The sequence below is a fragment of the Hyaena hyaena genome, unplaced genomic scaffold (genome assembly GCF_003009895.1).
Source record: "Hyaena hyaena isolate Hyena2069 unplaced genomic scaffold, ASM300989v1 scaffold_30, whole genome shotgun sequence".
NCBI classification, from domain to species: Eukaryota; Metazoa; Chordata; class Mammalia; order Carnivora; family Hyaenidae; genus Hyaena; species Hyaena hyaena.
The window spans coordinates 3,250,290-3,267,854 of NW_024080662.1; the positions used below are offsets into that span (position 1 = coordinate 3,250,290).

A 17,565-nucleotide genomic window follows, 5' to 3' on the forward strand; every position below is an offset into this window, starting at 1 on the left:
GGCTCCCTCTTCCCTCTGAGGCTCAGGCTGAGTCCTGTCCACCATCCAGAGTTCATGTGCAGCTGGGAAGCCTGTTTGCACTTCAGCCTGATGTATCTGGTGAGGGTCAGACACCAGCTGCACGTCCTCAGGACCAGAAATCCTGGGTGGCTGTTCCATCCCCCCAGAACAACCAGCTGGGCCCCCATTGCGGTGCCTCATGACTCTGCCATCCACTGTGAAGCCACGGGCAGGGGTTCTGGGCCAGCCCCCTAGTGCCACACGAGGCTGTCTCATACCAGGGCAGGGGTTTCTAAGCTTCATGGACTTTCTTGTTTGCTTTTGATTCGCTTGCTCTTGCCCCAGCTGTGGGCTTTACCGTGTGAGGAAGTCCTGGTGGTTGCGAGTTCTGCTTTGTGGAGGGGGATGCGTTTTCCCTCCGAAAAACGGGAAATGGTGAGGCCGGGTGAGAGGGTAGGAGGTAACCTCATCGTTTGCCATCAGTTGGTTTCTTAACTGAAATTTTTGTCCTGAGCCAGGGACCTATCTATCTAGCCTCGTTGGAGGGCACTCATCCTCCAGTGTGGCCGCTGCTTTGGCTGTGGGGCCTGGTCCTGGGCTGCAGAGGTGTGCACAGGCCTCCGTCGGCCCTCCTCTTCCCACAGCATGCTGGTTCTTTGGGTTTTGTGTGTGTTTAAGCTTGACAAAGGTCACTAAAGGTTGACTAGGCTGTGTCGGGCTTGAAGGCCAGCCTTGGTTTCCTGCTTTCCCATTGAGCTGGGTGAAGGTGAGGAGAGTGTGCATAGGGTGTGAGTCTAGTCCAGACAGTGGGCTTCACACAGCTGGGTTCCTCTGGCTGTTTTAGATCATTTTGTTATTAAATCACTTTGACAGGGGTGCCTGAGTGGCTCAGTCAGTTAAGCATCCGACTTCGGCTCGGGTCATGGTCTCACGGTTTGTGGGTTCGAGCCCCGCATTAGGCTCTGTGCTGAACGCTTGCTCAGAGCCTGGAGCCTGTTTCAGATTCTGTGTCTCCTTCTCTCTCTGCCCCTCCCCCGCTTGCGCTCTGTCTTACTCTCTCAAAAATAAATAAATTAAAAAATAATAATAAATAAATAAATCACTTTGACAACAGAATGAAAGGAAATGGAAAAAATACTACTCACAGTCATGTTGTGTGCGCCCATGAAGTCTTGGCCGTCGCCTGTGTCTTGATGCTCACGGCTGTGTGTGTGGGCCCTGCGCCTCTCACGGACCGTGTGTTCTGATGCATGGTGCCATTCCCACGACCACATTGCGCAGCTGCACCAGCAGGTCGGACTCCCCTCATAGCTCCAGTGCTCCCTGTTGGGAGAAACCCAGCCGTGAACACCTCTCTGTGCATGGCCCTTTTCTCTCCTTGTGGTGCTTTTCTGGAATTGAAGTTCCTGGCCCAAAGATGGCCCTCTCTGAAACGACACCAGGAAGACATGGGAGGTGGTGTGATGCTGATGCAGACGTGCCGTTAGACACCAGTGAGACCACGTGTGTGTGTGGAGGAGCTGGGGGCGGCTGTGTGGCCAGGGCAGAGGGCTGGGTTCTACGGGGAGCAGCTTAGATTTGAGGCCCACCCACCCCTTTGGACCCTGGCACCCGAGCTCTGTGACTCTGGGTGGGCTCCTTATTTGCACTAGACTCGCTGTTTTCTAATCTGTGAAAGCGAGCAAGCAGTGCTGACCTTATTAGACTTTTTATGATGATTAGTCAAATAATGATTATTCCAGTTAACTGAATAATCAGGTGCCCGGCATGCTGTTGTGACTGCTGTTAGTTACTGTAGGAGATACAGTAGAGCAGGGATGAGGAAGGCCAGGCCCCGCCCTCCCCGGAGTTCACCTTCCCCTGGGAAGTCTTCTGATTTGATGGACCTTGTTAGATGTGATCCTTCCCACACTCCTAAGAAGTGAGCATGGTTGAGATTCTTGCCCTCAATCCACAGGGAAGGAGCAGAGGGGCAGGTGATTGTCGGAGGGGAGCATGAAACTGACAGCTGAGTGGTGGACATGCAGATATGTGTGGGAGGAAGAACTGCATGTTTGGCAGCAGGGAACTGGGCCTCTGGCTGTCTGTGTCCCCAAGGCAGTGTGAAGAGTAGGGGTCTGACGTGCACAGACCTGAGTTTGGTGCCACCCAGCCTCAGTCCTCGCGTCTGTGAGACAAGCCTACTGATCCCTGATGCCTGGAAGTTGTTGGGAGGAGAGCCTCGTCTGTAGGGGAGGAACTGGCATGTGTGGCCTGCCTCCCCTGGCTTGCTCATTCACTCGCGTGCTGTTAGTCCTGCTGTTCTTGGTGCCAGGGACTGGGGAGCAGCGCTGGACAGGCCTCGGACAGCGTCCCGGTTAAGAGGAAGATACATGACAAAATCGCATGCAGGCAAATCCGGGTAAAATCGAGTGTCTGGGATAGTGCTCAGTGGAGGGCCTGCCTGGGGAAGAAAGCCCTTCTGCTAAACAGAGGTGTGACCTGCAGCCCACAGCGGGGGGGGCGATGTGCTGAAGCCCACCCACTGGCTGCTGGCTGCCCTGCAGTTGGGTGGTGTGTGCAGAGTGACGCTTCTGTGGGGAAGCCTCCCACAATGTGACTGGCCTGACCCCCCGCCCCCCCCCCCCCCCCAGCCTGGGGCCCTTGTCACTTATTCCTGTGGGGATCAGACTGGTCATTCTTAATTTCAGCTTCAATTTAAAAAATTAGACATTTGTCACCCGCAGAAACTTGGCAAAAAAAAAATAAAGAAGCACTATTAGAAAAGGATGATGCCTTCCATTCACACATCACTACGATTAAAATGTTGGATGTAGATCGGTGTCTCTGCGGGTTGGACTGACAGTAACTCGTCTCTTGTTTCCCTGCCTGGATCTGGGCCCTGGGCCCTGGGTACCTGTTAAGTCTGTTTTGGTTCCTAGAACTCAACTGGCTATCCACTTTCTTGGGGGTTTTTTTGGTGTGTGTGGGATACAGTCGGAGCAAGGAGTGGAGGGGATGGAAATGGGACAGCTGGCTCCCCAGGCGGGTGCAGACGCGACAATGACAGCGGGACTCAGGGAACACCTCTGGATGCCAGCAGGCTCCCACAGTGGAGGTCACGTGGGTCCTGCTCCAGAAGGTGGACCCAGGTTGCCTTCTTTAATCCTCGACATCACTCCTGAAGTAGCGCTGGCCCTGCTTTAACAGGGGAGGGAACGGAGGGGTCCTGAGTTTGCCGGCCTGCTGCCAGGGCTAAGCTGTGGGGCTGTGGTTTGCCTGTGCCTGCCCATCTCGCCCCGCTGCTGGGCTTGCTCAGCCCTCAGGGCCCTCCCTCTGGCTGCCCAGGGGCACTGGCCCTGGCTGGCTGTGTGTGAAGGGAAGGGGGCACCTGGGCTTTGCCCTGCCCTCTCTGCAGGACCTTTCAAGGGCTTCTTTCCTGCCAGGGACGTGGGGAACATGGGGGTCGTCCCAAGCCTCTGCACCTCACAGTGCTACTTGTTCCCTCTGCTGCCCTTTCCTCTTCCCCCTCTCCCCACTCCTTAAGGTGCAGGACAGGGGGTATTTCCTTTGGAGAGCCTCCCTGGCTACCGCTAAGTGCCACCCAGAGAACTCCGTGCTCCCCTGCCCCCAGCACCTGCCTTCCCTTTCCTCCTCTGGGTTACTACCCCCTTCTAAAGAGCTACAGATTGCAACTCCAGAATAGGCCTTTTCACACCTGGCCTGTGTGTGTGATTGCTGAGCTCTGGGATCCTGTCCACGGACCCAGGCTAAGAGTTCCCACCCCAGTTGGTGAACACTAGGTGCCTCCTTGTTCTTTCTCCTCCTCTGGACCTAATGTGGCATATATAGCACGAGGGAGCCAGTCAGTATTTGTTAGCTGATAATCTGCTGGATGGGTCATCTGCTGCCTCCTTTGAACACAGCCAGTTTCTCGTTTGTGCCTGTGACAAGAATAGGACCAGGTTTGGTGTGGGGCCAGCTCCCCCCACTCCTCTGGGGCGGGGCCGTGTAATGGAGCTTCAGTGGTGGGGCCAACCCTGGCTCTGCTGAGGACACCTCCACGGGCCCTGGACCCTCAGCCCGCATCCACACTGGTCTTCATTAGATTGAGGGCGTCAGCCTAACCCTTGTCTGCCTGAGAGCCACCGTGCCCTTTCTTAGTCGCCTTACAATGGCCACCTTCTGTGTCACAGGCGCCTTCTTCTCCCTGTGAGGCCCAGTCAGAATCTGAAGTCAGTTGTCTGTCTTGACCCCTCCCCGTCCCCCAGAGCACTCGGGCACCACCGTGTTCCATCACAGCGCCCCTGCCCTAGTTCCGGCTCTTATCTGCAGCCCTTATCTCCAGCTCCTTACTGTGTCTCCCCTCGCTTTGTGCTTTGTTCTCGCCGCTCACAAGCTTGTAGGGAGCACCTGGGCCCCCTGGAGAGCAGTGGCTCCCTGTTGCTGGGCGCTGTGAATCTGATTCTTGGTGAAGCACTGAACACAGAATCAAAAGATCTGTCCCCTGGCACAGATTGTCACCGTCTTCTGACGTCTTTGTGAAGCAGACACTGTCACACTGCTTGTCTGCTCTCAGGATTGATGAAAGTGAAAGCTTATCATGACCTCTGCAGAAGCAGGCATTCTGGGCCTGTGGCTTCTCTGCGGCCCTGCCCTTCCTGCCCCAGCCCAGTCCTCCCTGCCCTTCAGAGTTTGCTGCCTCGTCCATGCGAGCAGCAGGCTCTTCTTCCTTCCTGCCTACTTCACTCCTCTAACAGTGCCATGGTGTCAGCATGGTCGTCTTTGTTTTCATAGAAGAGGAAACCAAGGCCAGACAGGTCAAATAACTTGCCCAAGGTCACACAGCAGGGTGAAATGGAGCTGGGCTTTGCCAGGCAGGGTCCAGCCTAGAGCCCAGGAGCTCCACCACTGTGTCTGCTGTGGGTGGGGTCAGGTTCATGGGTATAGCAGGTGAGACAAGTGTCCGTCCTCAGGGGACTCTCCACCTGCTGGGCAGAATGGGCATAGCAGGCCAGGTAGTCCCAGACCCTCAGTCAAGGGCCCTGCCAGGATTACTGCCTGCCCAGGAGACCCAGAACCTCCCTCCCCACCCTTTCCCTGGTCCCCGGGCAGTAGGGGACCATGCAGTTTCTGTGGCCAGGTGTGGTGGCATTGAGCCCAGGGCTTATCACTGCATATTCAGGGTGAGTCAGACCCTGGGTGACTGCCCTGCCCCCTGAGTGCCCTTGGAGCACAGCGCCTGCCGCAGCCGCACCCGACAGGAAGTCTCTCCACCTGCCATGCGGGTCTAAGGATAGGCAACAGGGTGAAATTGTGAAACCTGCCAGCTCTGCCCCCAGCACTGCTAGCCCCTTCCTGTTTGTCCCCCCTCCTCCCCTTTCTGTGCCTACCTCTCCTTGACTTTTCCCTACCCTGGGCCCAAGTCAACTGGAAAGGCTCAAGCTGGGGCCACTTTCACCTCTTCTTAGGGTACTGGGTTTGGGGCCTCCTTGTTCTCTCTTGATTGTTGAACAGAAGGGCCGTTTCCATGAACAGCTCAGCAGGCATACCCAGAGCTAGTGAGGCATCTGCCTGGGTACTGGCAAGGGTTTCCATACCTGTGAGTTCCTGTCGGGTCTCTAGCTGCTTCTGTTACGGGCTGGTGAGAGGGGGAACCTAGATCAGAGGTTGGAGTGTCTATTAGCGCTTTCCTGCTCCCCTCTTCCTGTTCTGGAAGGAAGAACCCTGGGGAGCATCTCCTTTTAGGATGAGGGAGGAGCTTGCTCCTTGTCCTCAAGGAAGGAGCTCCTGCTTCAGCTGGCCGCCCTGATGGCCGTAACCAGCACTTACATACAACAGCCGCAGGCCGGGACATGTCCAGGCTGGGAGTGGACCATCTCACCTGGCTTCTGGTCTCTCTGTCTTTTCCCACGACTCCCCTTCTAGGCTGCCACAGCGCCCTTTGAGAGTGTTGACCGTGGTTGGGCTAAGCCCGCCTGCTGCCCTGGAGGAAGGCCTTGTCAGCCCCTTCTGCTCCTGACCTCCCCCAGTCCTGGTTGAGCCAGCCACGTGGGACGGCCCCACAGGCCTGGACAGTGCCCTTGCTCTGCCCTCGTGGCTTTGCCGAGCAGTTACCATTCCCAGCTTGGTAGCTGCTTGGTAACCCTCCGTTGGACTCTTAGAATTGAGTTTAAGGGTTACCTCCTTCTCTGACAACACCTATCCCTTGCCAGTTCCCCAAGCATACAAAACACTTAATAAAGTCTTCCTTACCATGCATCGATGGCATCGAGTTAACATTTGCTGTCTGTTCCTTTGTGTGGATTTGAGACCCTTGAGGACGGCGCTCTTATTTCCTTTAGGTTTGTGGCCAGGGGCAGACGGAGCACACACGGGAGGGGGAGGGGAACAGAGTTACAAGGGAAGAGGGAGGACAGCAGGAGGAGACACCAGCTTTTCTCCCCCACCCGCCCTCTGCCCTTCTGAGGGCTGATTGAGTTTCTAATAGGATTCAGGCAAATGTGGATTGATGCGCACCCCCAGCCCCCTGCAGGGATACTCAGCTAATGAGGGCTTTTTCCAGGAGGGCACTGAAGAATAAACACATTGTTAAAACACCAGGCCTGGAATGCCCCAGAATTTATAAGCCTCCAGCTGATCTAATATTTTATTATTTTTTAAAGTAAGCTCTATGCCCAATGTGGGGCTTGAACTCATGACCCTGAGATCAAGACTTGCGTGCTGTACTGACTGAGCCAGCCAGGTGCCCCTCCAGCTGGTCTGATAAAGAGAAGAGACACAGGTTGTCAGTGTCAAAGGATATCATCATAGATCCAACAGACACTGAAAGGATAATAAGAAAGTATTATAAGCAGTTTTATGCTGGTAAATTCAGTAACTTAGGTGAAAATGGGCATTCCTTGAAAGACCTAAATTAATGTGAAAATGAGCATTCCTTGAAAGACCTAAATTAATGAGACTGATTCAGGAAGAAACAGAAAATCTATGGAGCCCTATATCTAAAACCTCACAAAGAAAACTTTGGGCCAAGATGGGTTCACTGAAGTCTTAGATTTAAGGAAGAAATGATACCACTCTTGCACAACCCTTATTTTATTTGTAAAAATGTTGGTTTTGGTAAAAGCATTTCTAACTGTATGAAACTGCTCAGTCAGGCCCTGCTTTGGGCAGAGCTATTTTTGAGAGCTCTTTAAGTGTTGCCTTAGAGACAGACCCCTTCCTCCTGCAGGCTCTAGGACAAGTGAGGGCAGGGTCAAGGACTAGGTGTGGAAACTGGGCTGGGGTTAGAAATGGGGGGTATTTCCAGGAACAGACAAGTGGACTGTGGGGAGGATCCTAGTCCAGGTCATGGCTTTCCTGCCCTCCTCCACCAGTGTTTCTAAGAGTTTGGCTCTTCTGGAATTGGTGGAAAGAGTCATTAAATTGGCAAACAGTTGATGAAGATTGTCTAGGCCAGGCCAGGAGGAGCTGCAGGAGATGCCCCCACACTTGAGGAAGACGTGAAGGACTTGAGGGAGGGGTAATAAGGACTGGATATGAATAGGAAGGAACGCAGGCCTGTGTCCCCGGACTGGGGTCAGACCCTGATGTGCTCTAGGCCCAGAGGAGCGACAAGCTTATTGCCTGTGAACCTCAGAAGGCTGCCCGGAGGAGGTGGCCTTTGGGTTGGCCTCCAGAACTGGCCAGAGAATGGGTTTTCTTTGGGGTTATGAGAATGGACATGTCAGGATTTGAGATAGAGGGTCTGCTGTCAGGGTGTTCTGGAATGGGCTGCAGGGCAAGTGTGGGGGCCTTGTGAGGCTGCATCTTGAGAATGGCAGTTGTCCTGAGGGTCTGGGGAGCCAATGAGAGCTTTGAGCAGAGGAGCAGTTTGATGTGACCAGCATCTTGGGTGCAGATGATAAGGTGGAGAGTCTTTGGGGATGTGGAAGAGGAAAAGGAGGGAAGTGCAGCAGAAGCTGCATTCTCCAGAGCACAGGGGCAGAGGGGCAGCTGGCCGGCAAGAGGGGCAGGGCTGGTTGTGGGCTGGGTTGTGGTGGGGACCTGCGGAGGCAGCTTGGGAGACGGCAAGGCAAGGAACTGAGAACAGGGACTAGGAAGGTGGGAGAAAGGTGGGAGATTTGGGGAAGGGTGTGGGGAGGGTTAAACAGAGTCACATTTAACGGTCTCCTGGTGGGTGGGGTGGGTGGAGTGCCACCAGATTCCCTGAGGGTGCCGTGCCCCTTGAGCCCTGCCTGCCCTGGCAGGGTGTGCTCCAGGGCCTGGCCCTAGATTCAAGCTGGCTGTGGCCGGTCTGAGTGCAGTGTGAGTGGCCAGATGTGAACCAGGTCTGAACTGGGCAGGGGGGAGGAGAAGGACATGGGAGAGGTGGCTGGTTCAGCACTGTTTTTAGAAACTGAATGCCACTCTTGATATATTCTTGGTATACTATCTCTCATCTGCTTGTTGAACCCAGGGCAGGGGTCAGAAGGACCTTGATCCAGACCTGCAGCCACCACTGTCAGGCTCCGTGGCCTTGGGCATATCTTTTTGTTTCCCCAATGGCCATTCCCCAGGCTCCCTACAGATTGAATTGAGGACCTGGAAGATAGCCCTGGGAACCTTTGGTTCTGGGGGCCCTTTGAGTCTCTTAGGCTGGGGGTCCCTGAGGAGGATCTGCACCTCCTGCTGCCATCTCAGGTCACACATCCCTGCTGTGACCAAGACCAGGATGGCCCAAAAGCTGTTTCGCACTCTCACGAATGCTCACTGTCCTGTCTGCATTGCTGTTGAGTGGGAAGACTGGAGCACACCCTGTCCTTGTGTTTATGCGGCCTGTCTGTTACCCTGCTCCTGCCCCACACGCACGTCTTTATTGTTCTAGAGCATCTGCCCTGCCCACAGCAGCCCTGGCTGGGGTCGTCCTTAACCTCACACTGTGTGCGGAGGTGGTGACGCAGCCCGCCCGCCAGACTGCCGGGCACTTTTTTAAATGTCACATAGATAGTTGGGTGTTTTCTCATTTATTAATGAATAACTGACCTGTGCCAAGGCACTTGAGTGTTTCCAGGACTCCAGGACAGTGGTGGCCATGGTCACTGCTGAGAAGGGGCATGGTGTTTGCACAGGATGGTTCCCAAATGCTGTTTCTTAGTCCTCAGCCTAGTCTGCCAGCTAGTCCAGGTTAACTGAATCTCCCGGAAAGAAGCCTTCCTGGGGGGTCTCCCACCAGCCCACTTTGGGGAAAGCTGAGCCTTTTCTGCCCTTCTACCTCTGTCCTTAATCACCAAGGGGAGGCAGACACTGCTGGCCATCAGGGAGTCTGCTAGCTGCCACTTGGAAAGGAGCTTTTTGTTCGACTGTCCAGGTTTATGGCTTGAATAATCTGCTGGCATTTCGTCAGGGAGGGGTGCATGTACCAGTTGGGCCTCTGTTGGAGGGTCCTACCCAGGCCCCAACAGTCCTGGGGGCCCTGAGAATCCTAGCTTGTCTCTCATTTAGGAATTTGTATTCTAGGGGTGCCTGGGTGGCTCAGTCTGTTGAGTATCCAACTCCAGCTCAAGTCATGATCTCACAACTCTTTGTTTTCGAGCCCCATTTCGGGCCCTGTGCTGACAGCTCAGAGCCTAGAGCCTGCTTTGGATTCTGTGTTTCCCTCTCTGCCCCTCCTCTGCTCACACAAACTCTCAAGTATAAATCAACATTAAAAAAAAAACACAAAACCCTTACCCTGTCCCTGTTCTCCCTTCCCTCTTTCCCATCACCAAGCAATGCCTCTCTGTCCCAGGGCTTACTTGTCCAGAGAGATTGCCAGGCTCTTAGGGAAGTTCCTGCCAGCAGCTCTCCTGGCCTGTCCTCTGGCGCCTCGTGCCTTCGGAGCTGGTCAGAGCCCTCTGTGATTGGCCCCACCTGCCTCGAAAACCTTACCAGCATTCACCTTCACCGTGACTGCTCTTCCAGCCACCTGGGTGTTCTTCAGACCACACCCGCCTTGGCTGAGGCTGTGCCTTCCTCCAGGAAGGCTTTTCCTACTCCTGTCACACCCACATTCTGCACCATCGTCCCCTCCCCACCCCACAGGGTCCCCTCCCCGCCCAACAGAACCGTGCTGACTGCTCTCTGTCCCAACTGCCTCCTGCCTCATCCCCAAGAGACTGAGCTGCCCTGGGTTGAAAGAGCAAGGAGTTATCTTGATCACATCACAGAAGCTTTTCTTTGAGCCAGAAGCCTCTAGGCTGGTTTTAGTGGCCTCCTTCCCTGTAAGTGTGAGACCAAGGAATGGTGGGGTCTGGTTTTTCTCAGAGTCTCCACAATGATCACTGTTAGGAAGTGACTCATAAAATAAATGCCACTCTTGGGGAGGCAATGGTCAGTGGCATAAACAGACTTCTGGGAGAGCTAGTACACGCAGCTACTTTACCTGTAATTTGTTATGTCAGCTCTGGCTTTTTTTTTTCAAGCTTTTTTTTTTTTTTTTTTTTTTAGTAGTCTCTGCAAACAACATGGGGCTTGAACTCATGACTCTGAGATCAAGAATCTCATGCTCTTCCAACTGAGCCAGCCAGACACTCTCCCCCTCCGCTCTCCCCCCCGCCTCCCCCACTGCCAGTTCTTTCTTATGTCATAGCCAGCTCCCTGTGGCAGTGCCTTACTGATGCCTCCTCGGAACACTGCTCCAGCGAGATGGTCAAAGGCACATTGCTGCCCGAAATGAAATACTCAGTGACACCCTCTGGAGGGCCAGCCCCGGCATGCAGGGAGACCCCGGAGTCTCTCAGGACATGCACCGAGAGCATGGGCATGCATTTGAGCACATAACCCTGCACACACCCTGCATATCTGTCTGTCCCCAGTCTGATCTTACGGAGTAGGGGAGAAGGCCCAGGAAGACTCGCCTCCGCAGGTGGATGCAGCATGGTGGTATCCGTTGTTGTGGCCCCTGGTGGATCTGGAGAACAAGTGTACTGTGTCAGGGTTGAGATGAACGTGGCATCTTTAGACTCACAAAAAGATGGGGGGGGATGGGGGGGCAGGAGAAAGACAAAAACAATTCAGAAGAAATTTTTCCCATAGAAACTTCAAACTAGTTCCCCTTCCCTCCATCCCCTGAATACATCGTAGGAGTCTTATTGCCAGTCCAGCTCTAGTTTGAGCTCTGCTCCTCCTCAAGGTAACCAAATAGGTGTTTCTGGAGAGGCCCCTGGCTTGGAAGGGGGAGTCCTGAGGCCTGAGCTTTTGCCCCACCCTGGTTGCTGGTGACTGCTCTTGCCAGCTCAACAGGGGCTCTCTCCAGACCCAGGAAGTGGGCCCTCTAGCACTGGCCAGCTTCATTTCTCACCACTAAAACCTTCTAGCTCCTCCTGCTGGTGTTCTCTGAGGGCCACTGGGGGCCTGGCCTGGCCTGGGCTCACCAGTGGTTAAGTTTTGGGGGCTGGAGTGAGGGGGTAGGGGTAGGGGGGGAGTGGGAGGTTGGGGAGGGAGGGAGACCCCACCTGGGGGCTGTAACACCAGGCTGCTCCTGGCCAGGTAGTCCTGTTCCTCACCAGCTCCCTGGGCATCAAGGACTGCAGGTAGGTAGTGAGCAAGTGGTTTTCTTCCTTCCTTTGCAGGACAAGGAAGATGGGGAGCCCAAGACCAAGCAGCTCAGAGAAGGGGAGGAGGAAGGCGAGAAGCACAGGTGAGGCCCATGCGCCACACTCTGCCCTGAGTGCTCCTGGGACTCCTGCCGGTTTCTGTGTTCACAGTCTTTACCCCGTGCCTTCCCCCAACCTGGGGCTGCCTGCTCAGACATGAAAATCTCACCCTTCTCCCCAGTCGGAGCCTTCCCTGCATCCTTTCCACCGCTGGCCGGCTGGCTCATACTCAGCCACCAGCATTTTCTTCCTGACCCTCATGGTTTATCACTCTTCTCCTCAAACTGCTTGCCTGGCGTGATTCTTCGGCACCTGCAAAATCAGGTGCAAACCCTGCCTAGTGTGTAAGCTCCACACCAGGCCCACCGGCCTGGTCCAGCCTCGTTTCCCGTAACTCTCTGACCCTTCAGCATCTCCTGATGGCATCCTCTGGGTACGCTACTCTCTCAGCCTGGATTCCTTTTCATCTCCCTTTTCATTTCTTCCCCACCTTAGATGGGTCGGTCTTCAGGTGGAGCTCAGCTCAGAGGCCTCCACATCGTCATCCCTGTCTGTGCTCCCCCACCCTCTCAGGTCATGGAGACCATTCCTCTTTGCCGGACCCTGTCTTCTGGCCAAGGCAACTGTAGTTTCCCTGAAGCTGGCGCTTTCCCCTGTGGCTGCGGGCACACGGTCTGCCCCCAGTCTTGAGGGCCAGTGCCTCCACACGGCTTGGGTGCTGCTTTGCATCAGAAATACCCGGAAAACATTTACAGAGCCAGCGTGTGGGGCAGGCAGAAGCTGTATGTTTGGTCTTTGTGAGCTGGGGAGAACCTTCTTGTCTGCCCAGCACTTCCCATGCTGGGGTTCAGGAGTCTCGTGCCCTCCCTCCCACGCCCAGTGCTGAGCTGGGGCCATAAGCGTAGCTGGAAGGCTGTGCTTGGGATCAGACTTGGTCTCTGAATGGACAGGTCACCTTGATGCCCTCTGTCTCGAGCAGGCACAGGGCTTAATGGCACCTGCTCCCTTGGGGGAATGGATCTTGAGGTCCTCAGAAAACTTATGTGGGCAGGCTATGCTTTGAGCGGGAGTGGGGGACCCTCCCCGGAGGAGGGAGCAGGCCTTTCTGATCCCACAGCCTGTGTTGTCTTTACCAGTATGAGTGGGACCTCATGAGGAGCAGACCCCTCATCTGGAGCTGATCTCAAACAAGATGGGGCTTTTCAGGTCCACAGAAAAGGGTGTGTGTGTGTGTGTGTGTGTGTGTGTGTGTGTGTGTGTGTGTGTGCGTGCGCACATGCATGTGTGAGTGTGACTTCACAGTTTGCCCAGTGGGCTCACACTGTCCTCACAGCAGCCCTGTAGGGTCCTTGCCACCTCCCTTATTATCAGAGATGGTAACAGCTCTGTACTGTGAGGCTGGTGGTGCCAAGTGGTGGTGCTGGGACCCTCGCCACCCAAACCTAAGCTCAGGGCTTTCCTATTGGGCCCGCCCTCCCCCTCATCACCTCAGGGAGCCTCCCTGGTGACAGACGAAGGCCAGGCTGTTGCTCTTTTGCCAGGTGACTCCACTTGCATGGTTTGGGGACCGCGTACCTGCACATTTTCTCCTGGACCGTGGTAACTAGGGGAAGCTTTGGTTCTCTTCTGGCTAGAGCCTTGAGTTCTGGGCTCTCTTGGCTTTGCTGGAAGGTCCCTGCTCTCGCCACCCCCCCTTCCCTCCTTGATGAGAAAGAGAAGAGTCATTGGTTAGCAGGTGGGTGGGTCATACGGTAGAAGACTTGACTGTTGAACCGTGCAGTTGAATCTCAAACATGGCATTGGTGGAGGAAAAAAAGCAGGCTTCGGAGTTGAGAACAGATGGGGCAGGAAGGTGTATATCAAATTTAGAGGCCCTCATGGTGACAGGTTTTAACTCGCCCAATAAGGCCTGACTGTGCTGGTTGTCGGATTTGCACAGGGCATCGTTCCTGGCCTGGGAGGCGGCAGTGGACGAAACAGGCCCTGCCATCGGGGGTCATTCTCTAGAGGGACACAGACTTAACAAAAAAGCAAGCGTGTGGTAAGATGTCAAGGGCTGTGAAGCGGGAGCTGCAGAAATGTAAACATGCAGGTGGAGGTGCACCAGCTCCTGGCCTCAGATTAGCTGCTGGGAAGTGGGGAGGAGCGGGGATTAGGGAAAGGCTTTCACCTTCTTTAACAAAAGAAAAGTGTTGGGGGTGGGGGTGGCAATCCTGTCTCAAAAAATGCAAAATGTTGCTTTTGTTGACTCTGGAGGAAGTGAGTACAAGTGTTGTGTTATTCTCTGAATTTTCCTATGTGCCTGAGAGATTCATAATGAAAACAGTGTGAAAGAGAAAGCAAAGAGGTGCATGGTTCCAGGTTCCTGTGCGGGGGCTCAGGGTTAAAGAGACCCCGTTTACCTGCTAGAGTCCTTTGTGGTGAAGCACCAGACCCCCTGTGAAATCCCCCCACTGGGCTGGGCAAGTGCAGGGCCCCTGCTCCTTTGCTCAGAGCAGCCCAGGGATCAAACATGAATACATTGAATTGGGTTCTGCTTCAGCTTGTCCTGTTTGCCACTTTCCTCTGACCCCGCCTCCTTTAAGGCAGGATGTATGGTGGGCCCATCTGGCCTGGTGAGCAGGGGCTTGACTTCAGTGGCTGTCCTTCTGCTGCTCAGTTACTGCCTAGCTTGTCAGGAATCCCAGCCTTAGCCAGGACTGGATTTGTAACCTCCCCACCCCCGGAAAAATGGACTCTCCTCACTTTTAACAGGTTTAGAGTAAAGAGTTTGTCTGGGTTTATTTTGGACGGCCTCAGTCCCTGTACTAAGGAGCCAGAGCTTTGTGGGCTTAACCCCAGACTGCAGGGTCCAGGGCTTGGGTATGGGCTTTCCAGAAATAGCATGAGGCAGCATAGTCTGTCAATGTCTCTCCCAGGAAAGAGGGGACCTTTCTTCTCATCTGTACCCCAAGTCTGGAAAGGAACTCCCAGCAGGGTGCTTATGGCTTGGGAGCAGCCTCCAGCCCTTGCCATGGCCCCCTTTGCCAATGGGGAGAAAGGGACTTCCTTCTAGGCCCCCTGAGAGGGGGGTGGGGGGTGGGATGACCTCTGAGGCCAGTTAACCGGTGAGCATCTTGGCTTCCTTGGCTCCTGGAAGGTAAGAACAGTCCTCTTCAGTCCAGGTCAGCCCACACTGAGCCCAGGTGCCAGGTGGGCACCCCTGTGGGCACCAGCCCTGCCTTCAGCCCAGAGGAGCCAGACAAGGCCTCCTAGTGAACATTCCTCTTGAGTAGGTCTGGAATCTTAGTAGGTAGATTTAGGCAGATCTTAGTAGGTAGATTTAGGCAGAGAAGGCCCAGAGGTGTAAACCAGCAGGGTGTAAGGGCAAGTGGGGTAACCTTTTGTTGGAGAAGTCTGGACAGACATTGCTTATAACCCCAGCCCAGGCTTCATACAGGTCACTGGAGCAGGGAGGAGGATTTAATATGGTGGCCTTGTAGGCTCTGCACAGGTACGTAGCACATAGCCTGTTTCTTCAGTTGGTGTTCACTAGGTCATCATGTGCTTTTGTTTACTTCGGCAGGACTGAGCAAAATAAGAAAGGTCGAGGCGATTCTTTGTGCAGCAGTGGCCCTAACATTGTAGAAACTAAGCTGATGGAGAGAGCTCAGGACCGCGACTTATGAGCCTTCTCGCCTTGGCAAGTCACATTGCCTCAGTGAGTCTCACCCGAGTATCTTCACCCCAAAGATAGGGAGAAAGCTAACACTTGCTTTCCTGGTGAGCACACCAAATACTGTGACTGGGCTCTGGGCAGAAAGAAGACACTTTTAGGCCCTCCTGAGTCAGCTGAAGGACTCCAGAAACACCTGGAAAAGACAGAACCAACTGTAGGCTCTGCTAACTCTGCAAATAGGGCAGTCATTGGGGTAACAGAGGTGGGTAGATGAGAATAGAAGTAAGTACCTGTGGCCAAGAAGTGAATCGTTAGGGGTCCTCTGTGGGGCCTCCCATCCTCAGGACAGCAGATCATCCTCAGCAAAGAAGTTGAGCGGCATCATTTTGCAGATGCAGGGGGGGGGGGGGGGGTAGGGTATGTGGCTGAGGAAACAGGAAAACCCAGCAGGATTGGAGGCAGGCACACCGGGACGTCGCCCCTCACCAGCCATGCTTCCTCTCTGCCTGTGCTCCTGCCCATTTGCCTAAGGAACCTTCTCAGAGTCTTGGCTGTTCTAGTTCCTTTGCCCTTCCTGATACATTTTAGTGTCAGCTTGTTAATATCTATAAGAAAAGCTTGCTGGGATTCTGATTGAAATCTGTAGATCAAAATTCCTTTTTAAAAATTTGTATTACTCTCTTCAGGATAAATCCTGCCCTGTCCCCATGCATCCACATCCCCACTGGGGTGGGGAGTCAGTCCCTTGAAGGTGGACTGGCCTAAACCAGGCTCTGCGGGAAGGAAAGCCGTGTTTGCATTGCCAGAAAAGGGCCCCGCTTGTTCTCTGGGCTGGGTCTGCCTGCTTCCAGCCAACCTGCCTGGTAGCGAACTGAGGGGCCTCCATGACTCATTCCTCACACGGACCCTTGCCTGCCACCTAGATAAGAGATGGTCTGGCGGCCCTGGAAAGCTGGCCTGCAGAAAGGGGTATTTCTGTCAGCTGCTTCTGTTTTTTTCTTTATGATCCCTCGGTCACTTCCTCTAATGGCAAGTCAGCTGACATATGTGCCATAGGGGGTTGCCTGGGGTAGTATTTGTGGCTGACGGTCACGGCTGCCCTGCCAGGTGGGAGCACAGGGTGGTGTCGCACACCCTGTTGGGCATGGGGCAGGGGAGCGTGTCTTGTTGAGCGCCCGAACAAGCGAGCCTCAAACCCTCAGGCCCCACAACCACCACCTCCCTCTGGCTCTGGGTCAAGGTCTGCACCCAGCTGGAGCAGTCCCCATTCAGGGACAGCGGTTCACTCTGGAGTCGGTGGCACACACTGCTGCCGAAGAAACTGGGCCACTGGCCCTCCGTCTTCAGGATGGAAAACCAGTTCCCCCACTCCCATGTGGACAGAGGTCGCATCCCAGCTGAGGTCCAGCCCGGGCCTGGCCTGGCACCCAAACCTTCTTCTGTCCGCAAGTTTGGGCCCCGGGACAGTGTCTGTGTGCCACCGTGTGCTTGCAGATCTGTGGCATTGGCTTGACTCAGTGACCATTGTTCCACCGTAGTGGTGACCACCAGAGTGGCCCTCGCCCACTCTTGGGTTCCCTCATGTGCTTTGGGCCTGGGGCCATCCTGTCCGTTGCTGGGGATGGAGTGTGGCCCCATGGGCCGTGCTGAGGCACCAGCACAAAGACCTGCAGCCGCGCTGTTTTTCCTGACCCCGTTGCTCAGGAATAGGCCCTGGAATGTGGGAGAATGAACTAGGCGAGAGCTGGTTTAAGGAAGGCAGTGTTCCCCACGAGACCAGGCCAGGCACTTCCCTTCTGTGCGAGGGGAAGGTGGGAGGATGGCTGGGTCCTTTCTGCATGGAAAGAAGTCCTGACCTCGTAGGCCATGATCCTCCGTGCTTCCAAACTCTTCTCTGTTCTGGGGGTAGGTGTGGTGCACACGAGGTGAAGAAACTGCACTTGATGCCGATGAAGTGACTTGTCTAAGTTCTCCCTACTGGGAGCAAGTGGAACAGCACTGGGGTCCTCCCCCCCGCCCCCCCCAGGTGCCACTGCAAGCTCCAAGGCAGGCCAGACCTGTTTCTTCTCCACCACCCTCACCCTTAGCGCTGCTCCGAGATATGGAGGTGCTCGGGCCTCCTTACCATGTGCCCTCTTGGCTGGAGCCAGCAGGGCGGGCATCGGGCACTAGGCAGCTGTGTGGCGAGAAGAGGAGGGTCTCTGGCAACCTGCAGCAGAGGCTGGCAGGTTAGAGCTCAGGGCAGCCCAGTGGGGTTGAGCACCGTCCACCTCCCCAGAGTGGCCTGTGGGACCGGTTGGGCCTCAGGAGGAA

At 54.9% G+C, this 17,565-nt stretch overlaps 1 protein-coding gene across 2 annotated transcripts in view; it reads left to right on the plus strand.

Annotated features, from left to right (window-relative positions):
• Positions 1–17,565, plus strand: part of CCDC12 (coiled-coil domain containing 12) — a 53,157-nt gene that overhangs the window by 21,826 nt on the left and 13,766 nt on the right. For both annotated transcript variants that reach the window (XM_039228352.1, XM_039228353.1), the window contains exon 2: positions 11,571–11,638. In XM_039228352.1, the coding sequence (XP_039084283.1) occupies positions 11,571–11,638 (68 nt within the window). The remainder of the gene's footprint in view (positions 1–11,570; positions 11,639–17,565) is intronic.